The 17,500-nt window shown below is 46.4% G+C and overlaps 1 protein-coding gene across 1 annotated transcript in view; it reads right to left on the reverse strand.

Annotated features, from left to right (window-relative positions):
* Positions 1 to 14,349: 14,349 nt before the first annotated feature.
* The window catches only part of LOC121876036 (leucine-rich repeat extensin-like protein 5), a 21,183-nt gene continuing 18,032 nt past the window's right edge, over positions 14,350 to 17,500 (reverse strand). Inside the window, exon 2 of the mRNA XM_042380910.1 lies at positions 14,350 to 16,427. Within this exon, the coding sequence (XP_042236844.1) occupies positions 14,350 to 16,427 (2,078 nt within the window). The remainder of the gene's footprint in view (positions 16,428 to 17,500) is intronic.

The following is a 17,500-nucleotide window of genomic DNA, read 5'->3' on the forward strand; positions in this document are numbered from 1 at the left end:
GCCTCATAATGACGATGAGTATTGGTGGCCAGCCAAAACGGCTGAGGGTCTACCAGAGGGCTTCCCTGTTGACCAAGTCGAAGGCCTTTGTTAGGTCAATGAAAGCCATGTACAGGTCACAACGCTGTTTTCTGCACTTTTTCTGCATCTAGCGGGCAGCAAAATTCATGTCAGTGGTGCCACGTGATGGTCTAAAACCACATTGAGATTCAGGGAGGAAGTTTTCCGCCTCAGGAAGAAGTCTGTTTTGGAGGACTCTGGCGATAATCTTGCCAGCTACGGAGAGCAACGAGATCCCGCGGTAGTTACCACAGTCCGACTGGTCTCCCTTGTTCTTATAAATATTGACGATGGAGGCGTCTTTAAGAGCTTGGAGGATTTCCTCCTTTTCCCATATATTCTCCAGGAGAGAGTGGAGACGGCTGGTAAGCAGAGGTCCTCCTGCTTTATACACCTCGGCTGGGATTCCATCAGGTCCCGAGGCTTTGTTATTTTCATCTGTTTGATGGCAGTAGCTACCTCATCCAGGGATGGAGGATAGCTGAGGTGGGTCAGCTCTGGATGCTGAGGGACCTGCTGGGTAGTCAGAACATCCACATCGGTGTTTCGGTTGAGCAATAAATGGTAGTGCTCTTTCCGGCGCTGAAGGAGGCCTTCATTGTCGTTAATTATGAGGTTACTGTCAGATGAGCTGAGCGGGGCTGTGCCATGAGTAGCTGGCCCATAAAATGTTTTAGTGGAAATGAAAAATTCGCGCATCTTGTGCTGATCTGCAAGTTTTTTTGCTTCACATGCATTATTTTTAAGTCAGTCGTTCTTTAGATTGCGAAGTTCCCACTGGGCTGGCGCTTTCTTCTTACGGAAGGTATCAGCTTTGGTCCGAGACTGAGGGTTGTTCTGCCAGTCAGTAAAAGGAGCCCGTTTATCATCGATGAGTACTTTGATTGCCTAGTCATTTTCATTGAACCAGTCTTGGTGTATTCTTTTGATCTGGCCGAGGGTCTCTGTGCAGGTTTTTGTCATAACAGTATTAAGAGTATCCCTTTCGGCACTGGGATTCACGTTTTTTGCTGTTGGGTTGTTTATAAGCACATGTTCGAGCTGCTCTCTGAAAGCATGTGCTACCATTGGATCCTCCAGATGCTTAGTATTAAAACCTCTTCTGGAGGCTGGCTGCCTTCGCTGTTTTGGGGCGACGTGAAGTTAGAGCTTGGATCTGACAAGTTGATGATCACTGTCACCGTGGTCTGAGCCACGCATGGCACGGGTGATGAGGACATCTCGGCAATCTCATTCTCTGACAATGATGTAGTCACTGAGATGCCAGTGTTTGGATCATGGGTGTTGCCACAAACTCTTGAACTTGTTTGCCTGCCTAAACAAGGTATTGTTGATAGTGAGGTTGTGTGCAACACACTTGCTGAGGAGGAGTAGGCCTTTGTGATTACACTTGCCTAGTCCATTTCTCCCTCATGTTCCCTGCCAAATATTAGCACTTCTTCCAACTCTGGCAGTGAAGTCGCCAAGGAGCACAACCTTATCATCTCTGGGGATAGAAGTTAGCACTCTGTCGAGGTCGGCGTAAAAGGCCTCCTTGATGTCATCCTCTGCATCCAGTGTTGGGGCGTATGCACTGATGAAGAAGGCATGACGTGAGTGATTCAGTGGAACTCGAAGCGTCATGAGGCGCTCGTTGATTCCAATAGGCATTTCAATTAGCCTGTGTAGGATGCTTTGGCGGATGGCAAAGTCAACTCCATAAATGCGGTTTCTATCCGCAGCAGGCTTACCCTTCCAGAAGAAGGTGTAGCCAGACCCCAGTTCTGTTAGTTGGCCCTCATCTGGGAGCCGGGACTCACTGATGGCTGCTATGTCGATGCCATACCTAGCCAACGCTTTTTCCTCAAGGGCAGTTCTTCTTTCAGGACGTGCATTTGTGCCAGTATCCAGAAGGGTCCTGACATTCCATGCAGCGACCATAAGAGGCTGTATGGTTAGTTTTTGTTTGGATCTGTGATTTTGTTTGTGTTTTCGACTGCATAAGGATAACCTTACTGGGTGCGGTTGCCCAGTCAGGTAGGGTTTTTAGGCAGGCTATGTTTAGGGCACCTTTTCTAGCCCCCTCCCAATGTGGGGTGAGCAGAGTGGCTCTACGAAAGGGCTGTTCAGTCGCACGGACAGGACCGGATTTCACTGCAGCATAGTTCCTAGTGCAGAAACGACCATCTTATCTGAGCCGCCCATGTGCAGAGTTGTGACTAGAGACTCCCGCCAGTCATCTCTGCCTGTCCCCGTCGCCACTCGTCCGTCGCCATAGGACTTTTGGGGGTCTAGGGATTTTGAAAATGATGAGAGGTATGATGAATTGGATGATGGCTGCGCGTGAGTTGATTTATGTGGTGAGGCTGGAGCGCAGGATGCAACCACACATCGTGGCTCTCCCTTTTCCCGATCCTGTGGTGCAAGTGTTGCAACGACTGAGAGAAGGAGAGTCGCAATGGACTGTCGATAGCCCAGTTTGTTGTGTTTTGCCTTTGTAGCCTCTCCATCAGGCATTACCTTCGTCTGCCGGTGTAGTCGTTGGGTTTCCATGGTGGTCACCTCTTCCGCCTATACTGCCGTTGGGGTCTTGTTGGAGCTCTGTAAGCATGTCTGCCTGATGCCGGGCTCTACCCCCGTAGCCTTATACCTATCAAGGTTAATCCCTCAAGGCAGCGGGGTGGTGGTTGGTAGGCGCCAGGACGTGTCCACATGCCAGTGGGCCTATACGCCGTCCCTCTGGGGCCCACTGCTACTTGAGGAGTCTGTGTACTGGCAGGGGAAGACTTATGCAAGTTGCTTCCCTGTTCGCCACGAGGGCTAGCCAGCGGCGGCAGCTGAAAGCGAGAGGGAGCAAACAGTGCTTGCACCTTAACACTAATATAATGCTGCCACCCTAGATGCATTTCACCACCCTATGTGTAATCTGATTACACACACACACACACACACACAAGGATGATCAGCGGGAAGCTTAACAGGTCTCTGCCTCCATCTGTGGACCTCTTAAGACCATCTGTGGAAGAGAGAGAGAGAGAGAGAGCGAGCGAGAGAGAGAGAGAGTTACTAACGAGGCCACAGGTGACACAGGTACGGGTGAAGATCTAGTGTGTCAGTGACCACTTTTCCTGACTTAATTCTCGTAAGGTGATTCTTCGGGGTATGTATGTATGTATGTATGTATGTATGTATGTATGTATGTATGTATGTATGTAGACACAAATAATTAGATAAAGAGAAAGGGAAATGTAGACAAACAAACAAACGTGCATGTGTGAGAATATATTGTATATAAGTGTATAATTGTGTGTGTGTGTTTACAACACACACACACACACACACACACACACACACACCTGTATGCAGATCCTACTTCATATTTACCTAACACAGGAAAACCTCTTTCCTGAGCCCCGCCTAAACCTCTCAACCCCTGAGGCGGATCCCAGCGTAATCTCTCTCTCTCTCTCTCTCCTCCACAGCTGGTCATGAGAGGCCACAGGTGGAGGTGGAGTCCAGGTATGCCTCCCGCTGACCAGAATTGAGTTACCTGTTGATTGGTGTGGTAATGACCTGACCGTCAAGGTGTATAGCTTTATTTGTCTGCTGCTGATTATTTCTTATGGTATAGTTATATATATATATATATATATATATATATATATATATATATATATATATATATATATATATATATATATATATATATATATATATATATATATATATATATATATATATAAAGAAAGATAGAAAGAGAAAGACATGAACAAGTTGAAGGACGAAGAAGAGGAATAAGAAATAGAGGAAAGTTAAGATGAATAAAAGGAGAAGGAGGCAGAGGTGGTAAAGGAAGAAAAAATAGAAACAGACGAGCATTAAGAGGCAGGTCAGTGATAAGTACCACTTATCACCCTGACACTAATTGCCTTACTCTGCAGAGGGAGAAATATTTCACGGAATAGAACTGAAATGCATCATAAATGTGAGGATCTTTTTCTTTCGCTTTGAGAGGAAATGAATAATGGAAGCCACCAACTAAGCTATTTTATTAAATGACTGTAATGGCGAGGAGGAGGAGGAGGAAGGGAAGGAGGAGGGGGGGGGGAGGAGGAGAGGAGGAGGAGATATAGAATTCGTATCTTATTAGCGAAGGGTTGGTAAATGTCTATGGGTATGTATGTATGTAGCGGTGACCTATGATATAATGGTCAGCATGCTCGCCTCGTAAGCTGTGGACCCAGGTTCAATGCCTGGGCAGAGTGTAACTATGGGCAAGTTTCTTTACGCCATTTGCCTCTGTCTACCCAGCAGTAATTGGGGACCTGGATGTTAATCTATTTGCGGATCGTGTTCAGGGGTAATGGTTAGCCAGTGCAGTTGGCGAGTTGTCCGGTCTTTTCGGACTATTCCTTGACACTGGGTCATGCAGCTCGTTAACTTAGGGTCTGGTTGTTGTGTTGGCGACAGCTTCTACACCTTAAACAAATTCACGCCTTGGTGGCTCTTGGGCCGGCCATCCTCGTTACACGAGGGGCAACCTTTATTATGTGTGAGTGTATGTGTGTGTGTGGGTGTGGGTGTTTGTGTCTGGGTGAGTGTGTGTGTGTCATATACAGGCACTTGAAAACTTTCACCAACGTAGTCTATGTTCCATCCTTCGAGTTCGCTGGGTAGACAAGAGAACAAATGCCAGTATTCTTGCTGACACCAACTGTAGGAGCATCGAGGCTACCATTATCCATAAACAACTACGTTGGACTGGCCATGTTACCCGAATGGATGACAGTAGACTGCCAAAGCAGCTACTTTATAGTCATCTAACACATAGTAAATTTAACGCTGGCGGGCAACTGAAGAGGTATATAGATAGTCTTAAGACAAACCTGAAAAAGTGCCAAATTGACCCCCTCACCTGCGAGTCAATTGTTCCACACCGTAACGCTTGGAGGAGCACCACACGAGAAGGTGTCAATGCTTTCGAGTTAGCCCGACTGTAAACCGAAGGAGACAACCGCCAACGCCGGAAAGACGCTGCTACGCCCCTCCCGCACTCGATGTAGCCCTCCACATGTGCAACTCATGTGACCGACTCTGCTGGTCCCGTATCGGCCTCTTTAGTCACCTCAAAACTCACCACCCTAGGTGACATCCTTAATAACTCATATCACATTATCATAGCTGGATGATCGTGTGTGTGTGTGTGTGTGTGTGAGCGAGCCCACATAAGGATTAGGTATTGACCCAACACAATGCCTATGGTAATTCACCTTCCCAACTGTCGAATGAAGTGCTAATGAGGCCAGGCTCTAGGACAGGTTAATTAATAGAGCTCAGGTGTCGACGAGAATGGGTAATTACCGCCTTTATTTACTTCAATAGGAAATGATAATGGGAAAAGGAAAAATGGGTTAATTAATACAGGTGAGTTGTAATGGGACAGGCTAGTTAGTTCCAATAGGTGTAGTAGTAATTATAGTAATTAGACTGATTTATAATTGACTGGGGAAGGATAATGAGGGTAATTAATATGACTAATAATGAGCGGCGTGAGGGGGGGGTATTTGTTGTAAGGTGAGAGGGAGATAATTATAACATTATTTAAGTGAGAAAAGGAAGGGAGAGAGGAGAGGGGGAGTGAGAAGGAAGGAGGGGAGGAAGGAAGAAAGAGAAGGAGAGAGGAGTTGAAAATGAGGGAAGGTGGGAGAGGGGGAGAAAATGTTGAAGGAAGGGGGAAGGAAAAAAAAGAAGGATAGAAAAGTTGAAACGGAAGTAAAGAAGGAAGGTGGAAGGGAAGGGGGGAAGTGGATAGTGAAGGAGAGAGAGTAAGGAGAAATAGAGAGGGTGGGATGGAAGTTGAAGTGGAGAAAAGACAAGAGGGAGAAAAACAGAATAAAAAGGAAGAAAGGAGGGAAGAAAGGAAGGAGTGAATGAGAGAGAGAGCGAGAGAGAGACTAGTTAGGTCAGGACTTTTAAAACTCCTTGATGAATCTCACAAGTTTGACTGAGTCACTTTAGTTTCAGGCAACGTATCGGCTTATGGCAGTCTCCCCGATCTAATAACAGACAAGGGGAGGGGAGGGGAGGCGAGGGTGAGGGGAGTGAGTGGAGGAGAGAGGGGAGGGGTTAGGGAGGAGAGGGAATGGGAGGAGAGTGACGGGGGGTAGTGTGAGATGAGGGTAGCGAGTGGGACAGAGAAGAGAGGGTAGTGTGAGGGGATGGTTAGGTTGAGAAGGGAGGGGAGTGTGAGAGGTGGGGAGGAAAGTTTGAGGGACGAAAGAGGAGTTGAGTGGGAGGGGAAGGGAGTGGGAGGGAAGGGGAGGAGAGTTTGTGGGATGAGGATTTTTAGGGGAAGAAATTGCGAGGGATGGGTCGAATAGGAGTGTGAAGGAAGGGGAAGTAACGTGAGGAATGGGAAAGAAGTGTGAGTGATGCGGAGGGGAGAGAAGAGCACGATGAGGGGAAGGGAGGAGAGGGGAGAGGAATGTAAGGTGGTGAGGGGTCGAGAAGGGTGTGCCGATACGAGAGGTTTGGGTGAGGGGGAAGCGAGGGGAAGGGGAAAGTGACGGTGAGATAGGATGAGGGGGAGAGTGAGTGTTTCGGAGGTGGGGGGGTATGGTATGGTGGACGAGGGAATGGTAGGGAGAGGGGAGAATGGTGAGATAAGAGGCGAAGAAGAGAGTGTTGAGTGAGGGGAGAGAGAGAGAGAGAGAGAGAGAGAGAGAGAGAGAGAGAGAGAGAGAGAGAGAGAGAGAGATTCACACTCCCTAGTAAGCAATATAATCCCCCGGGAAGCGCTCTCAGTTTGGGGAGCCGTCTGAACCGCTCGCTCGTTGAGGGTAAAATATGGAACAGTCCCGAAATCGAATGAATGAACCCTTGACTCATCCAATGCCTTCTGTTGTTCTGATCCTTGTTTTATTCTCCGGGACCAGAGATTTGTGAAGCTCTTTCAATTGATTCACTTAAGATACAGCAATACATGAAGATGGATTCTCAGAGATCTTTGATGGGAGAATTTGGGAATGATTCGAACTGGTTTGCTTAACCTACGATACAAAAATGGATTCTCAAAGATTTTTACGGCAAAATTCTCCCTTAACTGGAGACAAATAAACGATTCTAATTGGTTTACTTAAGCTACGACACAAAGATAGATTCTCAAAGATTCCTATGTGAAAATTCTTCATTAACTAGAAATAAAGGGATTCTCAAAGATCTTCAGAAATAATAACATCAATGCACTTAAATCGTACCTTAAGTAGATACATTCTCACATCTCCAATTACGAGAAAATAAAAAAAACCTTACGAACATTTTCAAGAATTGTGGCACTGGTTTTTATTTGACATTGTTTATCTTATCTTATTTGGGCCGCCGTTTTCAGCCTTACCGTTGTGGTCATAACAGAATCTTCCTAAACGGGAGGGGGGGGGGGTGGAAACTTCCGCTGTGAGTCTCTTCTTTCCTACCGCCTCTACTGCTTCTCATTGTATCCCTCGTCCGCGTGAATAAAGCAGTTGTCTCCTTCCGTCCGTGTTTGTTTGTCTTCGTGTTTGTTTATGTTCGTGTTTGTGTGTGTTTGTTTGCGTGCGTGTTTAGTATTTCGGACAAGGAAGGTCATTGGGAAAAGATAAATAGGTAAATAGGAAGTATTAAGACAAGCAAGCAAATAGGGAAGCATTTGGGTAAGCAGGCAAATTGGCAGGCAGACGGTCAAATAAGCAGACAGTGGAACAAGCAAATCTGATAGGAAAATAGGCAAGCAGACAAATAGAAACGCTGATGCAAACAAAGAATAGAAGGAACAGGCACAAACAAAAGAACACAAATAGATAGTGAAGCAAGCAGACAATGACACGAGCAGACGAAGGGATGAGCAGACAACAATAACAAGAAACAAACAGTAAGACAAAGAATATAGTGATACCAGCAGACAGAAACAAAGCAAACAAAGACACAAGCAGACAGAGGCAGAAAAACAGTGCTACAAACAGACAAATAATAAGACAAAAGCAGACAACGCCACAAGCAGACAGACAAAGCAAACTATCACACAAGCAGACAAAGACATGCCTACACACTGTCAGTAAAATAAAAAGCAGACAAAGACACGAGCAGACAAAACAGACAAAAGCAGACAAAGACACGAGAAGACAAACAGTTAGACCACAGTAGACAGAGAGAGAGACAGTCAAGCTGGCCAACACAAGCGGTGGGACGGGCGCGGGACAGACCCAGTAAAGCTGATAGGGAGAAGGAATGATCCAGTCAGGCATAACACCACCGACCGTGTAGGCTGTCGACACTCAGGCCGGAGGTGTCGACACTCAGGATGGAGGTGTCAACACTCAGGATGGGGTGTCGACACTCAGGATGGAGGTGTCAACACTCAGGATGGGGTGTCGACTCTCAGACAGGGGGTGTCGACACTCAGGCTGGGGGTGTCGACACTCAGGCTGGGGTTGTCGACACTCAGACTGGAGGTGTCGACACTTAGGATGGAGGTGTCACCACTCAGGATGGAGGTGTCAACACTCAGGCTGGGGGTGTCGACACTCAGGTTGGGGTTGTCGACAAATACTAAGGGTTAGAAAGCCTTAGAGACCCAGCAGCCAAGTTAAGTACACAACAACTGGAATCAGGAGACAGCGACAGGTGGAGTTAAGAAGCTGTAGAGAGCCGACAGGTGGAGTTAAGAAGCCGTAGAGAGCCATCACGTGGAGTTAAGAAGCCGTAGAGAGCCGACAGGTGGAGTTAAGAAGCTGTAGAGAACCGACAGGTGGAGTTAAGACGCTGTAGAGAACCGACAGGAGGTGGAGTTAAACTGTAGAGAGCCGACAGATGGAGTTAAACTGTAGAGAGCCGACAGATGGAGTTAAACTGTAGAGAGCCGACAGGTGGAGTTAAGAAGCTGCAGAAAGCCGACAGTGGAGTTGAGAAACTGTAGAGAGCCGACAGTGGAGTTAAAAAGCCGTAGAGAGCCGACAGCTGGAGTAAAGAAGCTGTAGATAGCCGACAGCTGGAGTTAAGAAGTCGTAGAGAGCCGACAGGTGGAATTGGATGATAACAAAATGCCGGCAGCCGGAAATAAGAGTATACGCACCCGGAATTAGAGAGCCGAAAGCCGGATACAAAGAACCTTAAAATAGCTGGCAGCCGCATTAGAATCCCAGAGAAAACAACTCTCTCTGGAAACTGTTGAACCATTACTCCAGTGACGTCTCACATCCGTCTCTTAGGGAGAATTATCGGAGTGAGAGCGTAAGAGGAAAGGAGGGAAGGAGTAGGGTAGGTAGGGGGAAAAGGAAAGGGAGAAACAAGGAAGGGAGGAGAGAGGAGTAAGAGTAATGGAGAGGGAGGGAAAAAGGAGTGGGAGATAATTTCACTTCCCCGTCGTGGACAGCCTAGGGGGAAGATTAAGGGAGAGGGTGGGAAGGAAGGAAGGAAGGAAGGAAGGAAGGAAGGAAGGAAGAATGGAAACTACGAAGAAAAGTTAGAGGGAGGGAATTAGGTTAGGTAAGGTAGGAGAGAGAGAGAGAGAAGGGAAGGTAAGGCGATGAATTTCATGTATTCTATATTACTAGTCAGAGTGGAGGGAGGTGCGCAGGTGCAAGGGAGAGGGGAAGGAGTGTGAGAGGGAGAGGGGAAGGAGTGTGAGAGGGAGAGGGGAAGGAGAGGGGGTAGGGGAGGATTGTGAGAGGGAGAGGGGAAGGAGAGGGGTAGGGGAGGATTGTGAGAGGGAGAGAGGGAGAGGGGTAGGGGAGGATTGTGAGAGGGAGAGGGAAGGAGAGGGTAGGGGGGATTGTGAGAGGGAGAATGGTAAACTGGAGGAGAGAGGGGAAAGAGAGAGGGAGTGAGTGTCATGTCAACACTGAACACACACACACACACACATACACACAGAGCGAGGGAACAATCAACCAATAAGACAACAGCGGGGAAACAATCCGCCAATCACAACACGGCTCAAAAGAGACAGTTGTTACCATAGCTTTCCACGATGACGTCATCTTCCTGGACCAACAAAAACCATCCTCTCTTATGGACAAAGCTGTTCTCTGATTGGCTGAAATATTTCCGCCTAGTTGTCTCATTGGCTAAAGTTTGTGATCAATTGAGGATTTTGTCAATAGATGGCGTAGAATTTAAGAATGTTTGTTTTGACGTATTATTGTGATTAAATTCTAATCACACACACACACACACACACACACACACACACACACACACACCACATAACCTTATATGTAAATGACCATCACCCTTCCGTCCAGGCATGAAACTCACGAAAGGAGGAGATGGTGCATTTAATTACCAACTCCAGATGGTGTCCCCGGAGAGAGAGAGAGAGGAGAGAGAGAGAGAGAGAGAGGTGAACGAAATTAATCAATTTTATTCCCTTCTCTAAGCCTCCTCCCCACTCCCCTCACGTAAATCCATCACCCTCCTCACCCCTTACCTTCCTTCCTCCACCCCTTACCCACCCCCTCACCTTCCTCCCTCACCTTCACCTCCTTCACCCCCCTCACCTCTTACTTCCTCCATTCCTCACACTTCCTCCCTCCATCCCTCACACGTTCTCCCTCACCTTCCTACCTTCACCCCTCATGTCAGCTAGAGGAGGCTGGGTGAGGGGACAGCAGGTGATCCCCTCAGAGCTCAGGGGACGAGGGGAGTCAAACGGGTGACAAGGGGAACACTCACCTGACGACTTCCGCGCTCTGCTCCTCCTCCCTCCTCTCTCTCTCTCTCCTCTCTCCTCTCTTCTCTCCGTTTTAGATTTCAGAAACATGAATTAAATAAGTAGGTAGAGAAGGATAGAAAAATGGATGAATAAATATAGAAACGAACAGAAAAAAAAAAAGAGAAAGAGAGAGATGACGAAAAAGAGAAAAAATAAGGAGATAAATTGACAAAGAAAGAGGAGAGAGGGAGAGAAAATGGAGATATATAAAGAGAAATAACATTAGGTCTGTCTCGTTCCTGCGCCTGACAGAGAGACAGATGGTTACTGAGGTGTAGGAGAGCCATCTGTCCCAGTTGGGATCTTCATAAATTGATGGGAATAATGCCGCCCTCACTTCCTGGGGGGGCAGGGGCAGGTCTTGTGGTTTTTACGGGTTTTTTTCTTTTTCATGGCCTTTTCAGTTTTATCCTTTGTTTTGTTTAGGTATTTTTTGGGGGAGGGGTTGTGTTTTCCCATGATTTCTGTTTTTCCGGGTTTTGTGGTTTTAGGTTTTTACACTTCAAAAATCGGTTTTCCAGCATTCGTGGTTTTAAAGATTTTTTTCTCCGGGTCTCGTGGTTTTACGTGGGTGATTTTCCAACTTTGATTTATACGGTTTTTCCAGCTCTTTTATCGCTTGTTGGCAGAGAGAGAGAGAGGGGGGGGCTCATTAACCTTGAAGGAAAGTGGATTAAGTGTGACCGGAGGTGACAACCACTCTTCCTCCTTCTCTTCCTCCTCCTCTTCAAATAATACCCCCCTCCTTGTCTTTTCTCTCCCTTTTCCCTTCCCTATTTCTTTCCTCCCCTCCTCCCTCTTTCTGCCATTCTTTCCTCTGACCTGCCTCTCTCGTCCCTTTCCTTTCTGCTCCTCTCCTTACCCTTTCATCCCTCCCTTTCCTCTCCCACACACCTTCTCATCTCCTCTCCCTCTCCTCTTCTCCCTCTCTCATCCCTCTCTTGTCTCTTACCAATCGTCCCACTTTCTCTCCTACCTCGGGGAAGTGGTGGGGAATGAGGGGGTCCTCTAATGCCAGTGTACCTGTTGGCTTCCCTCAGGTGGGTCACTATAGGGTCACCTGTGCTAATTAACGATGACCTCACAGCTACCAAACAGGGAGGTGCTGCCGCCTGGGAAGATATTGGAAGCATAATGTGTTGTCTAATGGTAGACCCTGCTGCCATATGACCAAGTCCCAGGTTTCTGTATATCGTTTCTCACTATTAATATTTTTTATTGTTATTATTATTATTATACATTATATTTTTATTATTTCTTTCAAATATTTTATTACTTATTATTATTATTATTATTATTATTTTATTATTATTATTATTATTATTATTATTATTATTATTATTATTATTATTATTATTATTATTATTACTATTATTATTATTACTATTATTATTATTATTATTTCACCCCCAGGCCCGGGCCATTGACCTGTGCCCTGGTGGGCTAATCTCGAAAAAAAAAAAAAGCTATTATCGTCAAACGGGAATATCCGCACGTATATAACCCCTGTGTGTGTGTGTAATACTAATAATAATATTAATAATTAACGGTTTATTGAAAGAGCTTGGCAACCAGAAGGCTGAAAATATACAGTTACATATTTGGGGAATGGGTTTCGAATTGCAAATAATATACAAGTAACGTAAGTGATACAAATAAGATATATAATAACTAGATGGGGAAAAGCTCAAACTACAGGGCATTTCAACATAGTGACAGTGCAAGAAGTAGTATTTACTGGGGGTGAATACACTGGTTTATTACAAGTTATTGATAATTTTACAATGGTTGGGACTGGGCTGTTCTTATAGCGATCAGTTCGTGCACGTATGGGCTGGATGCGGTTGTGGTGTCGAACAGCAATTCTCGGGCTAGGGATCTCAGGTGGTAGTAGGAGCCGGTGTGTCGAGGATGGTGTAGAAGCTTCTTACAAATTTGCAGATGAGGTCGTGGTGATGGTCAGTGAGAGTCGAAGAAAGGGTCAGTGTGTTGAGCGCTTCTTGATATGTGGAGTAGGAAGGGAGAGAATAATCTTGCATGCCCTCTTTTTGTACTTTTCTAGGTGTTTACGTTGTGTGGCTTAGGAGAGGAAGACCAGGTAGGGGAGGCATAGGTGAGCTTGGGAAGTATGAATGTTGTGTAAACACTGAGGAGCTCAGGTGCAGGAACTCCGAGGGACTTGAGTCGGCGGAGGAGGTGGAGACAAACTGGAGGATTTGACAACTTCACTGCGTGTGGTTTCCAATTTAGTTTGTTGTCTATGGTGACGCCGAGGAGCTTCGTGGAATCTACAACCTGGAGTGTGTTCGGACCTAAAGTAATGGAAGGAGGTGGGACAATGTCGGAGGAGAGGTTGATGTGCATAACCATGGTCTTGGTATGGTTGATGGTGACATGGTTGTTGGTGGCCCAGTTTGGAGACTGTTCAATAAATCCTGAAGGGCGGTATAGTCGGGAGCAGAATTGTTGACGCTGATCCCAATGGTGGAGTCGTCGACATATTTCCAGCGAGCAGGTGTGTGTGAGAGAGGGGGAACCGGGTCACGTACAAGAGGTAATTTACACCTGATAGACTGGTTCCCTATTTGTCATCGCACACATAAACAACAGGTATCCATTGCAGGAACGACGGCCTCTGATTGGCTGATCCCCTACCCAGTGAGAGAGTAGACATAGTCAAAACAACATGGCGCACGAGAGATGAAAAATCTCTCTTATTTGTGATATAAAAAGCTGTTTTGTCCTCAATCAGTAATCATAATATTTACTTCTCGTGCGCCATGTTGTTTTAATTGGTACTCGTCTCTCATTGGTTAACTATCAGCCAATCACACGCTTGTTTGCACACATATTCCCCCTCCCCATGGTAGCAGAGTAATTTTATTGATTACTGTTTACTTTTATAATTCTGTCATCTGCCATGTATAGAGGTGCAGTGTGTGTGTGTGTGTGTGTGTGTGTGTGTGTGTGTGTGTGTGTGTGTGTGTGTGTGTGTGTGTGTGTGTGTGTGTGTGTGTGTGTGTGTGTGTGTGTGTGTGTGTGTGTGTGTGTGTGTGTGTGTGTGTGTGTGTGTGTGTGTGTGTGTGTGTGTGTGTGTGTGTGTGTGTGTGTGTGTGTGTGTGTGTGTGTGTGTGTGTGTGTGTGTGTGTGTGTGTGTGTGTGTGTGTGTGTGTGTGTGTGTGTGTGTGTGTGTGTATAAAAGAAAGAAAAATACCGTCAAAATACCAGGGTTCACACACACACAGACACACACACACACACACACACACACACACACACACACACACACACACACACAAAGAAACAGCAGTTGGGTGGCATAAACTCACTTAAATGGCACCTCAGGTAAAAACAGGTGGATAACTAAATGCAAATTTCACTTAGGTCAATAATCCTCCTTGACAACCTTACCTGGGGAGCCACCTGAATATCACCTACCTTAAATTTGATCTCAAGGGGAAAGATCTGGTCGTAAGATCTGGTACTGGGGTTCTGAGGTGGTCGTAAGATATGGTACTGGGGTTCTGGTGGTCGTAATATGGTACTGGGTTCTGAGGTGATCGTTATTGGTACTGGGGTTCTGAGGTGGTCGTAAGATATGGTACTGGGGTTCTGAGGTGGTCGTAAGATATGGTACTGGGGTTCTGAGGTGGTCGTAAGATATGGTGCTGGGTTTCTGAGGTGGTCGTAAGATGGTACGCAGTACTGGGGTTCTGAGGTGGTCGTAAGATATGGTACTGGGGTTCTGAGGTGGTCGTAAGATATGGTACTGGGGTTCTGAGGTGGTCGTAGATATGGTGCTGGGGTTCTGAGGTGGTCGTAAGATCTGGTGCTGGGGTTCTGAGGTGGTCGTAGATATGGTGCTGGGGTTCTGAGGTGGTCGTAAGATATGGTGCTGGGGTTCTGAGGTGGTCGTAAGATATGGTACTGGGGTTCTGAGGTGGTCGTAGATATGGTACTGGGGTTCTGAGGTGGTCGTAAGATATGGTACTGGGGTTCTGAGGTGGTCGTAAGATCTGGTGCTGGGGTTCTGAGGTGTCGTAAGATATGGTACTGGGGTTCTGAGGTGGTCGTAAGATGGTCTGGGGTTCTAGTCGTAATTGGTTGGGGTTTGGGTGTCGATATGGTTTGGGTCGATTGGTACTGGGGTTCTGAGGTGGTCGTAAGATATGGTACTGGGGTTCTGGAGGTGGTCGTAAGATATGGTGCTGGGGTTCTGAGGTGGTCGTAAGATATGGTACTGGGGTTCTGAGGTGGTCGTAAGATCTGGTGCTGGGGTTCTGAGGTGGTCGTAAGATATGGTACTGGGGTTCTGAGGTGGTCAGATTGGTGCTGTTGAGGTGGTCAAGATATGGTGCTGTTCTGAGGTGGTCGTAAGATATGGTACTGGGGTTCTGAGGTGGTCGTAAGATATGGTACTGGGGTTCTGAGGTGGTCGTAAGATATGGTACTGGGGTTCTGAGGTGGTCGTAAGATATGGTACTGGGGTTCTGAGGTGGTCGTAAGATATGGTACTGGGGTTCTGAGGTGGTCGTAAGATATGGTACTGGGGTTCTGAGGTGGTCGTAATATATGGTACTGGGGTTCTGAGGTGGTCGTAAGATATGGTACTGGGGTTCTGAGGTGGTCGTAAGATATGGTACTGGGGTTCTGAGGTGGTCGTAAGATATGGTACTGGGGTTCTGAGGTGGTCGTAAGATATGGTACTGGGGTTCTGAGGTGGTCGTAAGATATGGTACTGGGGTTCTGAGGTGGTCGTAAGATATGGTACTGGGTTCTGAGGTGGTCGTAAGATATGGTACTGGGGTTCTGAGGTGGTCGTAATATATGGTACTGGGTTCTGAGGTGGTCGTAAGATATGGTACTGGGTTCTGAGGTGGTCGTAATATGGAACTGGGGTTCTGAGGTGGTCGTAAGATATGGTACTGGGTTCTGAGGTGGTCGTAAGATATGGTACTGGGGTTCTGAGGTGGTCGAAGATATGGTACTGGGGTTCTGGGGGTCGAATCTATGGTACTGGGGTTCTGAGGTGGTCGTAATATATGGTACTGGGGTTCTGAGGTGGTCGTAAAGATATGGTACTGGGGTTCTGAGGTGGTCGTAATATATGGTACTGGGGTTCTGAGGTGGTCGTAAGATATGGTACTGGGGTTCTGAGGTGGTCGTAAGATATGGTATTGGGGTTCTGAGGTGGTCGTAATATATGGTACTGGGGTTCTGAGGTGGTCGTAAGATATGGTACTGGGTCTGGTGTCGTAGATATGGTACTGGGGTTCTGAGGTGGTCGTAAGATATGGTACTGGGGTTCTGAGGTGGTCGTAATATGGTACTGTCTGAGGTGGTCGTAAGATATGGTACTGGGGTTCTGAGGTGGTCGTAAGATATGGTACTGGGGTTCTGAGGTGGTCGTAAGATATGGTACTGGGGTTCTGAGGTGGTCGTAATATATGTACTGGGGTTCTGAGGTGGTCGTATATGGTACTGGGTTCTGAGGGTCGTAAGATATGGTACTGGGGTTCTGAGGTGGTCGTAAGATATGGTACTGGGGTTCTGAGGTGGTCGTAATATATGGTACTGGGTTTGAGGTGGTCGTAAGATATGGTACTGGGGTTCTGAATGGTAGGATGAACTTCTCCCTTACCTGAAGATGTAAGACGATACCTTAGAGTGTTAATTAAGCTACGGCACTGATGAATTCTTGGATGTTCCTACTGGAAATTGGCTCACCTGATGATTAGACACCTCAGCTTATTTCACCTAATGATTAGATTCAGCTTATTTCACCTGATGATTAGATACCTCAGCTTATTTCACCTAATGATTAGATTCAGCTTATTTCACCTGATGATTAGATACCTCAGCTTATTTCACCTGATGATTAGATTCAGCTTATTTCACCTGATGATTAGATACCTCAGCTTATTTCACCTGATGATTAGATTCAGCTTATTTCACCTGATGACTAGACACCTCAGCTTATTTCACCCGATGACACAATGATAGATTCGAGGAGCGTATTTAACTGGCTCACCTTCATCTACGTCAGAGATGGAAGCTAAGATGGCGTCAGATCAGTAGCAAGACTGTATTATTTTTAAAGACTCACCACCATCGCCACTAACCACCACACATTACTATCACTCATTACCATACCACACCACAACTACTATTACTACCAACCACCACCTCCAATACTAACCACTTCCACTACTACTACTTAATTAATATCACCATCACCACTACTAACATTAACCACTACTACTATTAATACTAACCACCATTAATTACCACTACCATCAATAAACACTGCTTACTACCACCACCAATACTGTCACCACTGATTACCATCACCACTCACCACATCATCACTGTCATCATCATCAATCATCATCATTCTCACCACCACACCCTCACCACCACCTCACCATCACCACCACCACCACCAGATAAGAGAAAGTGATAATAAAGAGAACAAGAGATAAACAGGAAGAAAGAAAGAAAAGGAGAGAAAACAGAAAGGAAAAGAGAAGAAGCAGCGATAAGGCAGCTCCAGGGTGAAGTAATTTATGACAAAAGTTGAAGCACCTGAGTGAGAAGAAGAAGAAGAAGAAGAAGAAGAAGAAGAAGAACGAGAGGATGGAATGAAAAGCAAGAAGCAGAAAAAGTAGCAGTGATGTGTAGCGATGGTAGTGGTGGTGATGGTAGTGATGGTAG

The sequence above is a fragment of the Homarus americanus genome, unplaced genomic scaffold (genome assembly GCF_018991925.1).
Source record: "Homarus americanus isolate GMGI-L3 unplaced genomic scaffold, GMGI_Hamer_2.0 scaffold33468, whole genome shotgun sequence".
Lineage (NCBI taxonomy): Eukaryota > Metazoa > Arthropoda > Malacostraca > Decapoda > Nephropidae > Homarus > Homarus americanus.